The sequence below is a fragment of the Salmo salar genome, chromosome 02, assembly GCF_965601325.2.
Source record: "Salmo salar chromosome 02, fSalSal1, whole genome shotgun sequence".
NCBI classification, from domain to species: Eukaryota; Metazoa; Chordata; class Actinopteri; order Salmoniformes; family Salmonidae; genus Salmo; species Salmo salar.
The window spans coordinates 63,797,249-63,813,450 of record NC_138292.1 but is presented as its reverse complement, the minus strand read 5'-3'; the positions used below and the strand labels follow the sequence as shown (position 1 = coordinate 63,813,450).

The 16,202-nt window shown below is 45.3% G+C and overlaps 1 protein-coding gene across 1 annotated transcript in view; it reads right to left on the bottom strand.

Annotated features, from left to right (window-relative positions):
- The window catches only part of LOC106588898 (xylosyltransferase 1), a 114,301-nt gene that overhangs the window by 5,882 nt on the left and 92,217 nt on the right, over positions 1-16,202 (bottom strand). Inside the window, exons 8-10 of the mRNA XM_045707323.2 lie at positions 14,847-15,112; positions 10,152-10,347; positions 193-526 (exon numbers count right to left, since the gene is read on the bottom strand). Coding sequence (XP_045563279.2) covers positions 193-526; positions 10,152-10,347; positions 14,847-15,112 — 796 coding nt within the window. The remainder of the gene's footprint in view (positions 1-192; positions 527-10,151; positions 10,348-14,846; positions 15,113-16,202) is intronic.

Below are 16,202 nucleotides of genomic sequence, written 5' to 3'. Positions count from 1 at the left end.
CTTTTGTGTTTGCGTGTGTATCCATGATAGGCCTATAACATGACAAGACATACTGCATCAATTATATATCACATACATCATGTGATTTGTAGACCTGCACTATATATACATAGGCCTATCTCTTACCTTGCCGTACAGGCTAGTGCTTGTTATAAGCCAGTGGTGTGTGTGTGTCTGTGGCTGTACTCTTACCTTGTCTTATAGGCTGATGCTTCATATAAGCCAGCGGGCTAATCAGAAACCTCGTCTCGGCCACGGGGCTCCAGTGATGCAACACCCGTATGGTCCACACCCCAGGCCTGAGAGGCTGGTTCAGGGGGGGTCTGTAGTGGGTGTACTCTGCGCTGGCGTCGATCAGGATATCGTAGGTGGCAGCGATGACGTTGGTGGGGTCGATCCACACCACGGTGACGGTCACGTTGGGGCCCTTGGACCACCGCTGCATCCCGACTGTCTCGTCCATGGGACCCATCAGACCACCGAAGTTACGGAACATGCGCTCTTTGGCATCCCACTCTGTGCCGATCTGAGAGAGGGATGGCGGAAGGGACGGAGGGGGGGAAGGAGAGAGAAAAGGGAGTGTGTAATTAATTCACTGGATCTGAAATGTCCAACCGTATAATGTATTTCATGCATACTTTGCATACAACATTAACTGAGGCAAATGAAGAACAGAAAAATCCGCTGAATGCGAATTCGCCTCTACACTGTAATGTCATGGGAAATTGTAGTTGTGATATAACATGTATCCCACACCATTCATACAACCATCATGGATCATGTCTACTGTATAGACTAGTGATTTACAGTGTGTACAGATGTGGGATCTTAATTTGATCACCCAGGTTTAAAAAGGCTTTCCACATTGACATTTTCAGACTTGATTTTCCCTTAGGAATAATGCTGTAGCAAACTGGTTCAAATTAAGATCCTACATCTGTATACTAGTCTCAATTCATCTGTAATGTCAGCATTGGTGTGCAGCTTCAAACATTAGTACAGCCATTACCTATCATGTCTACAGTAGTGCATTATGTGATTTCCAGTATGTCTCATAAGGCTTTATGTAGACTTTCTATGTGTATAGGCTTATACAGGATTTCCAGTATTTCTACGTAAGATAGTCTCAGTTGATGTGTAATGTGAGTGTTGGTTTGCATCTTCCTGTGTGATCGATAGACAGGCCGACTGAGGCAGCAGTGTATATGTTGAGTGAAGAGTGAACACCTTGACTAAGGGGGGGGGGGGGGGGGCTGGGGATCAATCTATAACGAGAGAGAGAGAGAGAGAGAGAGAGAGAGAGAGAGAGAGAGAGAGAGAGATATGAAAAGCCCTAACTCCATTTAATGCGGTTAAGACTATTGCTGGAGGGAAGAGAGAGAGGTGAGAGATGAATAACTTAGATACTGAGAGAAAGAGATGGAGAATACAGGCAGAGAAGAGCATGATGATATAAACTGAGTATACAAAACATCAGACTGACCAGGTGAATCCAGGTCAAAGCTATGATCCCTTATTGAGGTCACTTGTTAAATCCACTTCAATAAGTGTAGATGAAGGGGAGGAGATGGGTTATGTAATCATTTTTAAGCCTTGAGACAATTGAGACAGGGATTGTGTTTGCGTGCCATGCAGAGGGTGTATGGGCAAGACAAAAGCTTGAAGTGCCTTTGAACGGGGTATGCAAGTAGGTGCCAGGGACACCGGTTTGTGTCAAGAATGGCAACGCTGCTGGGTTTTTCACGCTCCACAGTTTCCCATGTGTATCAAGAATGGTTCACTACCCAAAGGACATCCAGCCAACTTGACACAAATGTGGGAAACATTGGAGTCAACATGGGCCAGCAACCTAATGGAACGAGTCCATGCCCTGACGAATTCAGGCTGTTCCTAATCTTAGGTGTTCTTAATGTTTGGTATACTGTACTCAGAAAGAGGAGTATATATAGCAAGATGGATGGACAGAGAGTGAAGGAGGACAGAGAGATTGAAGATCAGAGATAGTGAAGGAGGACAGAGAGATTGAAGATCAGAGATAGTGAAGGAGGACAGAGAGATAGTGAAGGAGGACAGAGAGAAAGAGTATACAGATTAATCTAAGGCGCTTGTAAAAACGTGAGGAGGGAAGATGATGAGGAATGATGATGATGAGGGTGATGAGGGATGAGGAGGGATGAGGAGGAGGGTTGATGAGGATGAGGGATGATGAAGAGGAAGAATGATGAGGAGGAGGTATGATGAGGAGGGATGAGGAGGAGGAGGTATGATGAGGAGGGATGATGAGGAGGAGGTATGATGAGGAGGGATGATGAGGAGGAGGTATGATGAGGAGGGATGATGAGGAGGAGGGTTGATGAGGAGGGATGGTGAGGAGGGATGATGAGGAGGAGGTATGATGAGGAGGGATGATGAGGAGGAGGTATGATGAGGAGGGATGATGAGGAGGAGGGTTGATGAGGAGGGATGGTGAGGAGGGATGATAAGTATGAGGGATGATGAGGAGGGATGATGAGGATAAGGTATGATGAGGGATGATGAGGAGGAGGGATGATGAGGGATGATGAGGAGGAGGGTTGATGAGGAGGGATGATGAGGAGGGATGATGAGGATGAGGGATGATGAGGATGAGGGATGATGAGGAGGGATGATGAGGATGAGGGATGATGAGGAGGGATGATGAGGAGGAGGGATGATGAGTAGGGATGGTGAGGAGGAGGGTTGATGAGGAGGGATGGTGAGGAGGAGGGTTGATGAGGAGGGATGGTGAGGAGGAGGGATGATGAGGAGGGATGATGAGGAGGAGGGATGATGAGGAGGAGGGTTGATGAGGGATGATGAGGAGGGATGGTGAGGAGGAGGGTTGATGAGGAGGGATGATGAGGATGAGGGATGATGAGGAGGGATGATGAGGAGGAGGGATGATGAGGAGGGATGGTGAAGGCTTGAGGATACGCTCATCCTTACACCCAGTGATTAACACCAGACCACAGATCAATGGGCTGACTGGAACACTCAATATTAGGCCGACTGAGAAATGAGTCTATACACTATAAATAGACTCAACCTCCACAGAGGAATTAGTGGTGTGGTGTGTGGTGTGTGTGTGTGTGTGTGTGTGTGTGTGTGTCACGATGTCGGAAAACAAACTGTGAGAGGATCTTGGCTTTCCCTTTAATTCACTCTTCACATTAGTGTGTGTGTGTGTGTGTGTGTGTGTGTGTGTGTGTTTTGTACTTTGTAAAGTGAGTTTTGTAAAGTGATGGACTTTGGTAATTCAATTTTGTAATTTAACTGACCTCTATTCTCTCTATCAAAACCTGATTTTCCTTGTGTGTCTGTGTGTATATGTGTTTGTTTTCACACTGCCTGAGACATAACTGGATCTTGCCAGCCTGTGATGCACTTCCGTAATTCAATTTTGTAATTCAACTGACCTCTATTTTCTCAACCAAAACTATATTTTCCTTGTGTTTGTGGTTGTGTGTATATGTGTGTGTGTGTGTGTGTGGTTGTGTGTAAGTGTGTGTTTCACACTGTCTGCAACAACAACTAGAGGATATTGCTCTGCCTCCCTTCAATTCAATTCACCTCAATTTAGTGTGCAAAATGGGTACCCTTCAACTCCATAATGTTACCGACCCCTATTTTCTCTACCAAACTACTACTTTCCATGTTAGTATCCTCAACGTCCTTAACTAGAATGTTTATCAGCCGTGCTGTTCATTCGCTGCAGGTCTGGAAGAGTATCCCTCATGCTAATTCATTATAATCTATTCTACTCTTATTGATTCTATTCTATTTCAGTCTATTTGAAGTGTTTTCCTCCCTGGCATATCACACCATATACATCACATTGATTGTCAGTGGTCTGATTCTAGGCCACAGACTGAAATCAAAAGCGTATTGACTGAGGAAATGTCACTTTAACCCACTGGCTGCAGACTACTGCCTCCAGACTCTAAATCGTTTCGTGACAAATCTGGGTAAGGTACTATGGGCATAGATAACATTGGACTTCAGTAATGGTTTTGGCTCAATTCTATTTCAACTCCATCAATTCAGGAAGTGAATGGAAATGCAATATTCTCACTGAAAATGAATCATACTTTTCATATCTTGAATTGGAATTTGAATGAATCTCCTGAAGCGACTGTATTCTGGTTCAAACTGTCACTGGAGAGTGGAGACAAACAGTAACACACAGCTACAAATCCACAGTTCATTGAGTGTACGACCGTATTGACCACCTGAGAACTGGGAGACGGTCAAACAGGGATTAACCTCAGACCCACTTCAGGTTCATCCGATGACCTCCGACCTTTTCTCTACACTTCACTTTAAAACCCTGGTCCAACACCTCAGCTTGTTTTAGTTTATGATCTTAACTCACACTTTACTTAGTGACGGCACAGTTGTACTACTGCTACCAGCCACCCCTGTCCTTCACTGATCTTAACTCACACTTTACTTAGTGACGGCACAGTTGTACTACTGCTACCAGCCACCCCTGTCCTTCACTGATCTTAACTCACACTTTACTTAGTGACGGCCCAGTAGTACTACTACTACCAGCCACCCCTATCCTTCACTGCTGATCTGGCAACCCTGGATTCAAACACAGTCAGTTGGGGCTTGTGTGACCTTTATTCACACTCAGAGCACAGTAGTAGGCTACTAGGCTACCATCCAGCCTCTCTCCTTTAACTTTGATCTGGCAACCCTAACTCAAGACCCGGCCAGACCCTTCCTCACTTTAAACCTGTGGTAACTGTTGCTCAAGATCTGAAAACCATCACTGGTTCCCGAGTCAAACCCCTCATCCTGTAGCATGCATCCCGTTTTCATTCCCTCGCTCTACCTATTACCCCTCCCTCCCTCCCTCCCTCCCCATAGATCTTAATTGACAAACATAGCTGGCATCCTTACCCTCGTCCTCTATCTCAAGCTGTCCCAGGGGAGTGCTCCGGGCCTGGGCCTAGCTGCATTCAACACCTGCTTTTCATTACCTCCATACACAAAGACTGACACTAATAAGGCCCAGAACCCAACAGAACCCTGGGGGCCTTTGTCTGTTTCGCACACACACACACACACACACACACACACACACACACACACACACACACACACACACACACACACACACACACACACACACACACACACACACACACACACACACACACACACACACACACACACACACAAAAAAAAAAAAAATGTTTTAAATCAAGACCAGGTGTGGTCTGGTTGGTTGGACGTGGCTGCCCACACCACTGCCTGATGGAAATTGACCTGTCATGTTTTATGGGGAGGTGTTTGACTCTGGCGCCAGTGAGGTTGTTGGGGTGTGGTGGGGGGGAGAGGGGTGGGGTGGGGGGTTTTAAGGTTGAGTTGCCAGGTCAGCAGTGGTAGTACCACTGTAAGATGTAATGTGTGAGTAGAGGGCTTAAGTTACAAGATGAAGTGTTGTGCTGCTGAGGTAATGTTGGGGAGGGGGTGAGGTTGCCAGGTCAGCAGTGGAGGACAGAGGGAGGGTGACGTACTACTGAACTGTAGGTAAAGTGTTAGTAGAGGACATAAACCACAGCATTAGGTGTTTGACCCGGGTGCCCGTGGGGGGAGGCAGGGTTGCCAGGTCTTAGGTTGCCAGATCAGTAGTGGACGACAGTGGGAGGGTGACGTAGCCTACTACTGTAAGTATACTGTGAGTAAAGGCAGCTACTACTGATACCTCTGTCCTGCCTGTCCTGCTTATGCAGAGTTAGAGGGAGGTAGACGAAGAGATTGGAATGAAAGGAGATAGAGACCGTCTTGTAAAGTGATGCATGGGGTATGGTTAGAGGGACGTGGAGAGAGAGATTATAGGTAGGAGGGACAGAATGTGCTGCCTCCACAGTTTATGGTACAAGTTAAAAGGAGGCAGAGGGAGAAATTCTAGGTGGTAGGAGGGAGAGACCTTGTAAAGTCATACATGATATACAGACCAACCGGACTACATAGGAAACTACTACCACCGCTACAACTGTAGTCTGTTAGTAGGGTGGTAGTCTGTCATCTATCCTCTCACTTATTTAGGAGAGTTGTTGGAAGCAAGTCTATTAAGACCACTGTGGAGAGGTAGAGAGCAATGTTAGAGAGCAATGCCAGTAAAAAATTGGGTAGAGAGAGAGAGTTTATAGATGGAAGGAAAAGACTATGTTTTAAAGTTGTGCTGCAGATATGGTTTATCTGCCTGACAGACATTCACAACAGTCAACTATAACTGCTTAGCTCTGTCATGTCCGTCTATCTGTCCTCTGGCTGCCTGACTGACTGACTGACTGACAGACTGACAGTCATTGTAGCTAAGCAACCGACAGAAACTCCTTTGCGATGCTGAGTACTCAGATAAAGTCGTGCCAGTGTCGGTCTGCTGTCACTCACAACTCCTTAGACTAGAACGCCTCAGAGGCTTCCCTGTGCCCATGACTGCCTCACAGTCTAGGGTCGCTTCGGAACTGTTACAAAGGTCAATAGGTCGAAGGTCAAGAGTAAAAGGTCAGATTCACCCCGACTTATCACCTCAGAGTGCTCAGAGGGAACTCATACGAGGACATGAACTGACATTTCAGAGGGTTCTGCCTGACAGTGTGAAAACCAGAAAAAAAGATCACTCTCATCCATGATAAACAGAAAAGTGCTCGCTGGCTCACTAGCGGATGTTAGAGAACGTCCTCAGAAGTAGAAAGAGGGTCATTATTTATATTAACATAACTACGCTATCAGGAAGCCGTTCTGGCATGAAGGTGAGTAGTCTACGTTTCATTAGTAAACAACAAATAAGCAGCCGGTGAGGCGCTAATCCACATAAAATTCGATGAATTCAATCAATTTACATTTTACAAGGCTATTACCGATCCTGTGTTTAATGCCTGTCGCCAATGTGTGTGTGTGTGTGTGTGTCTGTGTACTCTCTGCAAGGTTGCCATTGCGATAAATATAGCTAAGGTCACCATGAACTATATATCTGATCTAGCCAATCACATTTTATACAACATGCTTCTCTGTGCTAGGCACTCCAGGGCTTGTATATACTACTAACACATAGAGGTCATTGTTTGACTAAGTGGCTGGATAACTGCTGGGCACTCTAGTCTAAACGACAGGGGCTGCTGAATAACTGTGAATGTTATGTGAACGTTGTAGCCTACAACCTCGAAACAATGTACCTCAGTTATGGTCAGACTGACTGACCATGATGTTGTCCATTGACTGGATAATGAATGGTTGAAAACAATCAATACAGGAGCAGGTGATAGAAATGGATCTGCTGAAAGACTACAATGTGAATGTTACCTCAACTTTACGCAACCCACAAAATGACATGTTACCTCTGCAAATGTTCTCAATTGACTATGTGAACTTTCCTCCACTTCTAAATGGGATGAGTTTGCGATATTTTTCAGAGATAAGATAAACAACACTAGGCTGGGTATCAGTCAAGCAAGACCAGATGAGAAGTTTGATGATATGTGTCCTAGCCTACCACGCAAAGGATCTATGGATTTATTTTCCCTGGTTAACACAGACATGCTCAGGAAAGTGATATCATAACTTAAGTCTTCTACCTGCCTTCTCGATGCTATCCCCACCACTTTCTTCAAAACAGTTTTTAATTTCATATCTGAAGAAGTGTAAGCTATTGTTAATCCCTCCCTGTTCACAGGCACTTTCCCCACTGCACAAAAAAAGCTATTATGAAACCCCTTCTGAAGAAAAGTCATCTAGATTCTTCACCTCTTAGCAATTTTCGGCCAATCTCCAACCTTCCATTCTTAAGCAAAATTCTGGAGAAATTGGTTTTGAAACAGCTAAATTATTTTTTAGGTGCCAACTGTATTTTTGAAAAACTACACAGCACAGAGATAGCCTTAGTTAAAGTGGTAAATGATCTTAGAGCCAACACAGATACCAAACAGCTCTCTGTCCTTGTACTCTTGGATTTAAGTGCTGCATTCGACACTGTTGACCATGATGTCCTTCTGGACAGACTGGAGAGGTAGGTTGGGCCTCTCCAGTCCACTTCTACATTGGTTTAGGACCTATTTAACCCAGAGAAAATACATATCACATGTGGCATTTCACATGGTTTGAGTTTGGGTCCGGTACTGTTCAGTTTATATGTGTTACCCCTTGGCAGAAAGCACAGCATTGCTTTCACTGCTACGCAGACGATACACAACTTTCCATTTCTGTGTCACCAGAGAATTTTAGCTCCACGGATAGATTAGACTGTATTAGTGATTTAAATACTTAGATGGTTCACAACTTCCTCCAGCTAAATCAAGACATGACCGAGGTACTTATTGTCGGAGCCAAAGCACAGTGAAAGAATCTGGCCGCACATTTTAATTCACGGTAAATAAAGATGAAACACTAGGTAAAAAACCTAGGTGTTATTTTAGATTCTGAAATCAATTTGGAATCACACAATAGGAATGTGACCGAAATAGCTTTTTACCAACCGAGGAACATTGCCAACGTGCGTCCGTTTCTATCTCAGGCTGATACAGAGACACTCACCCATGCTTTTATTACAAGCAGGCTTGACTACTGTGTAGCTCTCCTGTCTGTGTCACGCTGTGATCTGTTTCACCTGTCCTTGTGATTGTCTCCACCCCCTCCAGGTGCCGCCTATTTTCCCAGTGTATTTATCCCTGTGTTTCCTGTCTCTCTGTGCCAGTTCGTCTTGTATGTTTCCAAGTCAACCAGTGGTTTTCCTGTTCTCCTGCTGTTTGCATTCTCCTTTTTCTAGTCCTCCCAGTTTTGACCCTTGCCTGTTTCTGGACTTTGTACCCGCCTGCCTGACCATTCTGCCTGCCTTGACCACGAGCCTGTCTGCCATTCTGTACCTCCTGGACTCTGATCTGGTTTTGACCTTTTTGCCTGTCCACGACCATTCTCTTGCCTACCCCTTTGGATTAATAAACATTGTAAGACTCCAACCATCTGCCTCCTGTGTCTGCATTTGGGTCTCGCCTTGTGCCTTGATAGTCTGGTCTACGCAAGAAAGCCATTGGTCAACTGCAAAACATACAGAATGCTGCAGCACGGGTACTGACCAAGACCATATGGAGAGCACATATTACACCGGTTTTAAGGTCTCTGCAATGGCTGCCTGTGAGTTTTAGAATTCATTTTAAAATCATTCTATTGGTTTTTAAATCAATCCATGATTGTGCACCCCAATACATGTCAGACATGCTTTTAAGTTATGTACCCAGTAGGTCCCTCAGGTCCTCTGGCACTGGCCTTTTAACTATCCCAAAGCCTAGGACCAAGAGGCATGGAGAGGTAGCCTTTAGTTATGCCCGCAGCCTCTGGAATAGCCTGCCAGAGAACCTGAGAGGGGCTGACACTGTGGACATATTTAAAAGAGCTCTTAAAACACTCCTCTTTTATCCTCCTATGTTTGCTGTGTAGTAAATATTTCTGTTTTTATTTTCATTGTTTTTATCTTGTTTTTTCCTGTGAAGCACATTGTGTTGCATTCCATGTCTGAAATGTGCTGTAGAAATAAAGCTTGATTTGGGGGCAGCATCTACTGAAAGAGTGTAAATGTTATGTGACTGTTATAAGAAAATTGCATAAACGTTACAACTCCAACCCCAAAAAACTGTCAGTTACCTCAGGGAACTGTAGCCTTGTGAAGCTACTGTATATAAGGTGAGTCTACTTCTAAAAGATGACTGTCACACCCTGATCTGTTTCACCTGTCTTTTTGATTGTCTCCACCGCCACTCCAGGTGTTGCCCATCTTCCCCATTATCCCCTGTGTATTTATACCTGTGTTCTGTTTCTGTTGCCAGTTCGTCTTGTCTGCACCAGCATGCTTTCCCGTCTTCCTGTTTCTCAAGTTCTGTTTCCTAGTTTTTCCCGGCTCTGACCATTCTGCCTGCCGTCCTGTACCTGCCTGACTCTGATCACAAACCTCTGCTTGTCCTCGACCTGCCCTTTGCCTGCCCCGTCTTTCTAATAAATGATCTGAGAACTGCACTATCCACCTCCTGTGTCTGCATCTGTGTCATACCCTGAGTCGTGATATTACAGTGTTACTGTTCTGTGAACATTACCTAAACGTTATACAACCAAAAAAGAACGATAGTTACCTCAGCGAACTGCAGCCTGGTGAAGGTGCTGGGCGGGGAAGCCACCTTGTATGTCTTCCTGGGCATCACCCAGGTCTCCAGGGTCTCCAGCTTGCTGGTTGCCAGGTTAGTGGCGTGGTGCTTGACCAGGTAGCCTTGGAACTGGTCCGACAGGAAGTAGAGATGCACTGACACCGGGTGGCCCATGGGGAAATACCTGGCAAACCAAGAGAAAATACACTTCTTTTTAACCAACCTTTCTCAACAGACCTTTATCAGTAGCCTGAGTGCAGGTCTGTTTGGGCTATGATGCCAACAGCAATGGAGTTGACAAGAACACAAACAATTCTGGGACCAGGCTACCTCATCAGGGTTTTACCTGGCAACACCAGTGGTAACCCAACAGACAGACCCATTGAGATTCCCATTAGTGAACTTGATATGGTACCAGTGCTGTTTAAAAGGGCAATGGTGTAAGATGAGAGTATCTAGATTCATCTATTGAACAATTACTGGAGACTGCTTACTAATGCTAATGTTTGTAGATGCTAAAGTTCACTAGCGGGGCCTTGCTAATGTCTCAGACGCTAAAGTAAAGGTTAGGGGGACGTGCTGTGCTTTCTGTGATTGTGTGAAGGGAAGAGGCATTATTTCAATGACCTGTAAAACATCTGTTGCCGTGGAGACAATTAGTAAGGCTAGGAATGGACAGACTGACTGAGACCAGACTGTAGTTGTAGCCTGCCCCGGACCAGACCAATAAAGTCATTGGGTATATTGGCAGAAATATATTAAGTTAGTCACAGCCCCGATGCCTCTGACGATAACCATGACTCACCAATTTGTAACACACATAGTGTCTAATACAGCGGTTCCCAACCTTTGCCAACAACCAAATCAGCGGCAAAAGATCTTGAGGGCCACCATTCGCGGAGTCGCAGAATTTCTTTACATAAAATATCTTACCGTTCCAATTTTGTCCATTTTATCAGTGAATGTAACAGACTAAACACCTATTGTAATGTACAATTGCTTATAATACCATACATCCAATAACTACAATATATATTTTTTTACAAATACTAAATCATGTGCGGAGCAGGTAGTCCTCGAACCATAGCTTGAAAACAGGTAGTCCTCGGAACATAGCTTGAAAACAGGTAGTCCTCGGACCATAGCTTGAAAACTGCTGGTCTAAAACAAAGTCAGCTGAGGTCAAAACACACACACCCTCCCCACACACACACTAACAAAGTTGAAGTGGTCTGGGACACCATTAAGAAGTCAGCTTGATCTTACAATCAGCTTGCCAGTCCAGGCTAGTCCTGACAGTTATATTGCTCTGGGGGCTGTGCGTGGAGTGAGTGTTTTTTCTGATTCTGTACATGTGGCAGAAGGCTGGCACTGAAAGCAGAGACTACTGGGAAAATAAACAGGGTGTTCTCTCTCTCTCTATCTATCTCTATCTCTCATCCTCCCCACGCCCACCGTGTGTGTGCCCACCAGCCTTCTCATCAGTATTCCAGTAGTAGGACCAGGAGTCAGTCTGCCCGACAGCGCTGTGTGTGTGTGCCCGTCCCAGCCCGACAGCACTAGCTACCCTGACAAGCAGAACAGCAAATATTTACACCCGCTCACGGAGAGCACTCCACACCCTTCTCTCTCTATCCCTCTCTCCTCCTCCCTCCCTCGTTCCCACTATATAGGGAATAGGGTGCTGTTTGGGACACAGACAGAGATTGGCAGAGATGTGTACAATGGCCCGTAGCAACATCGTAGCACTAGTAATAAAGGTTTCACCACTCTCTGAGTCAGTTACTCAGTTATTTATTACAGACCTACAGCGTGGGACTGAAGTACTCACAATTTGAATTATACATTGACTCTTGGGGATGCCTGACATTGACGTCTTTGACAATTGTGTGTCTGTGTGTGTGTGTCTGTCTGTGTGTGTGTGTGTGTGCTAGAGAGAGAGAGAAAGAGAGGTAGAGAGAGAGAGAGGCAGAAAGAGCTAGAGAAAGAGAGTGAGAGATAAAAAGAGAGCTAGAGGTAGAGAGAAAGGGGCAGAGGGAAAGAGAGAGTGAGAGAGAGAGAAGGGAGTGAGAGAGAAAGAGAGAGAGAAGAGAGTGAGAGGTTGAGAGAGCGAGAAAGAGAGTAGGAGACAGAGAGAGCACAGAGTGAATGGGGAGAGAGAGAGAGATAGCGAGAGAGATAGCAAGAGAGAGAGAGAGAGAGATACACAGAGCCTCCATTCAGCCCTTCCCTCCACCCCCTCCCCACTGGAGTCACAGCAGGCTGTGAAAGACAGAAATCCCCCTCTCCTCTCCTCCGTCTCCCCTTCTCTCCATCCCCCCGTGGCAGCCCCGCCCTGCTGTCTCATACACACACTGTAAGCTCTACAAACATAGCCTCTCATGGCTGCAAACATTGCCGTGTGTGTGTGTGTGTGTGTGTGTGTGTGTGTGTGTGTGTGTGTGTGTGTGTGTGTGTGTGTGTGGTGTGACAGTTGGGTGTGGATATGTTAGTGTGAAAGACTGAAAATTGCTTGTTTCCTCACAGCAAATGCTTTTTTCACATGCTCATGATCCCACAATTAGAGATTTGCAGACTGACACATATACTCACAGATGCCCTCTTGTTCTCACACACTTTATGTGTACACACACACACACACACACACACACACACACACACACACACACACACACACACACACACACACACACACACACACACACACACACACACACACACACACACACCCAGAACCTCGTTTCCCTTCCTTTTCAATTTACAGGCAGAGACATGAGTAGAAACAGCTGTAGTTAAACAATAGACATAGGGTGTGTGTGTGTGTGTGTGTGCAGCTAGATGGAAACATGCTTCCTCTCATCTTGACTCTATACCCAGAGGCCCTGCAGCTACCCACAATGCAGAACTACCTGCCTGCCTGCTATCCATCCTGCTTATGTGGAACTATACTGGATCTAAAACCGACTGATAATACAAGCTTCCAGCAGCAGAAACATGGGCGTATAGTACATGTCATGTTGGTTGGAACACTGACAACTCCACCAGAATGGTGTCGCATCCCTCCAACAGACTTCCAGACACTTATAGAATCTATGCCAAGGTGCATTGGAGCTGTTCTGGCAACTATTAAGGCACTTTATGTTGGTGTTTCCTTTATTTTGGCAGTTACCTGTACATTGGCCCCGAGACTCAGTTAACACAGGTTTCATATTCTAGCTACTGCAGATGCCACTGGTCCCAAATGTGTCGCATCTGTGGTATTACAATACAGTAACAGTAACTAAGACAAAAGACATGTTGGCTTCAAACTGGCTTCCTGTTTTAGCATCCATAGATGACAGGGATCCTAAATGTGTCATAACAATGGCCATTTCACCCGTGGAAGTAACTGTGTGACGACAAAAGACATAAAAGAACCAGCTAACACGTCTCCTGATCCAGGAAGCTAGATGCTATGGATCGCAAATGTATCGTAACACCGGGGTAAATCTATATTGGTAATGTGCCAACAGAAGGCCTCAATACTGAACTAACAGTACCAGCATATACAGCTGCTATGGATCCCACATGTTATAACACCAGTATCGTCAATAGTAATTCTTAGGGACACAGAAATGATACTGGTACTCGAGGGACATGTAGCAGCACCATCCATGACCTATACACAGTACACCTTCACGTGGTGTAGTTGATCTGTGGTATCATCTTCTTGAGTGAACAGTGTTAACTGGGCTCATTAGAAGCAGGGTATTGTTGCTAGTGATGCTGCATGGATAGTGTTGACATGTGATGCCTTCTGACACCAGATATGTATATTTTTGGATGAGGAAGGATACAAAAGGTTTCTGACGGAGGGGTTGAATTTCACGCAAAACAATGAGGTGTGTCACAGTCAAGAAGCTGTGAATGACTGCTTCAGTGTGTGTGGTGTGTGTGTGGTGTGTGTGTGTGTGTGCATTCATGTTCTGTGCATGCATTTTCTGTGCGTGTATACTACTATTTTTGTGTACGTGTGTGTGTGTGTGTGTGTGTGTGAATGCGTTTGCATGCTAGCATGTTATATGCATGCCTGTACACAGTGGTGGAAAAAGTACCCAATCGTCATACTTGAGTAGAAGTAAAGATACCTTGATACAAAATGACTCAAGTAAAAGTGAAAGACTAAAAGTAAAATACTACTTGAGTAAAAGTATTTGGTTTTAAATTTCCTTAAGTATCAAAAGTAAATGAATTGCTAAAATGTACTTATGTATCAAAAGTACAATTTTAAATCATTTCAAATTCCTTATATTAAGCAAAGCAGCGGGCCACATTTTCTAGTTTTTTAAAATGTATTTATGGATAGCCAGGGGCACACTCCAATTCAGACATCATTTACAAACGAAGCACGTGTTTAGTGAGTCCGCCAGACCAGAGGCAGTAGGGATGACCAGGGATGTTCTCTTGATAAGTGTGTGAATTAGACCATTTTCCTGTCCTGCTCAGCATTCAGGGAAAATATATGCAGTAAAAAGTAGATCGTTTTCTTTAGGAATGTAATGAAGTAAAAGTAAAAGTAGTCAAAAATATGAATAGTAAAGTAAAGTACAGATACCCAAAAGAACCACTGAAGTATTTTTACTTAAGTACTTTACACCACTGTGTGTACATGTGTTCAGTGTGTGACCTGGACTGCTTACTAACCTGCAGCTGTCATCCTTAGGATCTCCTTGCAGCGATGCTGCCGCCCTGGCCAGGCCCATACGAGCAAACGCATGGTAGTGTGTGAGCTGTGTGTCGCTCAGGGTCGCGACCCCGTCCGCCTCGTCAAAAGCACTCTCCCAGTAGGCCTGGAGGCCAGGGGTCCCCTGGGGCATAGGTCCAAACAGGTAGCCATCTAGTTGGTTCACTATCTCCTGGTTAACACTGGCTTCAAACTTCCTGGCGAAGAACGTAGGACGGGCCGTTTGCTTTGAGGAAATGGAGGGGGTAGGAGAGGAGGGGAGAGAAAAACAGAAAGAAGATTATAGCAACAGTGGCTTGCTGGGAACGACTGCAGAATGGGAGATATAGTGGAATTGAGTGGGAGGTTGTGTGAGAGAGAGAGAGAGAAAGAGTGTGTACATTTGTGTGTGCGAGGAGCAGCTTTGATTTAATCTTCTCTCCCACATACAGAAGACAACAAGCAGATACACTGCCACGTCATATCACCCTGGTAAACTGTCTCAGTACCCACGTCTTGTCACACACACACACACACACACACACACACACACACACACACACACACACACACACACACACACACACACACACACACACACACACACACACACACACACACACACTAAGTTCAGGGTTGTGTCTTTCCCCCTGTCAGCTACCAGAGCTTGGTGCTTCTTTCAAACACAAGGCAAAACCACAGAAGAAGAAGACTTCCTGTTCCCTTTGTACTTTCTGAAACACCAGGGAATCCACAGGAGAAAAATAATCCTCCCTGGCTTCTTACCTTTAGCTCTCTCTCTCCAATCCCGCCCCCCCCCCCCCCTCTCTCTCTCTCTCCAATCCCCCTCTCTCTCTCTCTCTCTCTCTCTCTCTCTCTCTTTCTCTCTCTCTCTATCCCCCGCTTGCCGATCTCCATGACAACAGACATAAAACACTCAGGAGTCAGTCTGAATTCTCTCCAAAACAACTCTCTCTATCTGGCCTTGTTGTTAAGGAGGGTTTTTGGGATTAACTTTTTAGATGCATCGATTTGTTGTTCCTCGCTAGAGAAAGTGTGTGTGTGTGTGTGTGTGTGGGTGAGTGTGTGTGTTTGTGAGAGAGAGAATGTGTGTGTGTGCGAGGGAGTGTCAGAGCGTGTGGGTGAGTGTGCCTGTAAGTTGGTGTGGGTGATCGGATGCATCCCTTTTCTCGCTAGAAAAACAAGGAGTGTCACGTCCACACTTTAAGAGGCATTTCGCTACTTTGCTTATGGCCCACTGAAATGGCTTTGAATGGCTGTGGGAGGCACTTACTGAAATGGAAAGGGACTGGAGACGGTCCTATAAAAGACAACAT